The sequence below is a fragment of the Mastomys coucha genome, unplaced genomic scaffold (genome assembly GCF_008632895.1).
Source record: "Mastomys coucha isolate ucsf_1 unplaced genomic scaffold, UCSF_Mcou_1 pScaffold5, whole genome shotgun sequence".
Lineage (NCBI taxonomy): Eukaryota > Metazoa > Chordata > Mammalia > Rodentia > Muridae > Mastomys > Mastomys coucha.
This window is the reverse complement of record NW_022196911.1, coordinates 115983242-115984179: the sequence shown is the minus strand read 5'-3', so window position 1 is coordinate 115984179 and position 938 is coordinate 115983242. Positions and strand designations below refer to the sequence as shown.

At 56.5% G+C, this 938-nt stretch overlaps 1 protein-coding gene across 1 annotated transcript in view; it reads right to left on the bottom strand.

The window, feature by feature from the left end:
* Rnf213 (ring finger protein 213) overlaps positions 1-938 on the bottom strand; it is a 110078-nt gene that overhangs the window by 72475 nt on the left and 36665 nt on the right. Inside the window, 1 exon segment of the mRNA XM_031354095.1 lies at positions 589-769. Coding sequence (XP_031209955.1) covers positions 589-769 — 181 coding nt within the window.

The window sequence follows — 938 nt, the reverse complement described above, 5'->3', positions numbered from 1 at the left end:
CCCTCCATTCCTCCCGATGCCCATGTCTGTCCGGGTCCCACCACTCCTCCTGATGCCCATGTCTGTCCGGGTCCCACCACTCCTCCTGATGCCCATGTCTGTCTGGGTCCCTCCACTCCTCCCGATGCCCATGTCTGTCCGGGTCCCACCACTCCTCCTGATGCCCATGTCTGTCCAGGTCCCTCCACTCCTCCTGATGCCCATGTCTGTCCGGGTCCCACCACTCCTCCTGATGCCCATGCCTGTCCGGGTCCCTCCACTCCTCCTGATGCCCATGCCTGTCCGGGTCCCTCCATTCCTCCTGATGCCCATGTCTGTCCAGGTCCCTCCACTCCTCTTGATGCCCATGCCTGTCCGGGTCCCTCCACTCCTCTGGATGCCCATGTCTGTCCGGGTCCCTCCACTCCTCTGGATGCCCATGTCTGTCCAGGTCCCTCCACTCCTCCCGATGCCCATGTCTGTCCAGGTCCCTCCACTCCTCCCGACGCCCTGTCCGGGTCCCTCCACTCCTCCTTAACAGCACGTGGCTGCTGAATGCCAAGACTAGCACACCACCTCACCAAGCTCCCCACAGACACCAGGACATACCACACAGTTTGAAGAGCTGCTTCACATCTGGCCACGTGAGCAGGTATTTGAAGATCTCATCCACGTCATACACAGCCTCCTCACTGTGCATAGGCCATGACTTGGTGATCACAGCAGATAAGAGGGTACCAAATTTCTGCAGATCCTGGCAGGAGAGCCCCTCAAGGACAGTGGTCTGAGACTATAAAAAAGAGTCAAAAGAGACACAGTAATGTCTTATTAGTTTATTTTGAAATAAACATGAAAACTGGGCATGGTGGTACATGCCAGTAATTCTAGCACTTGGAAAGCGGAAGTTGTAGGCTAGCTATACAGAAAACACAAGGCCATGCCCAGGCTGACTGAGACAC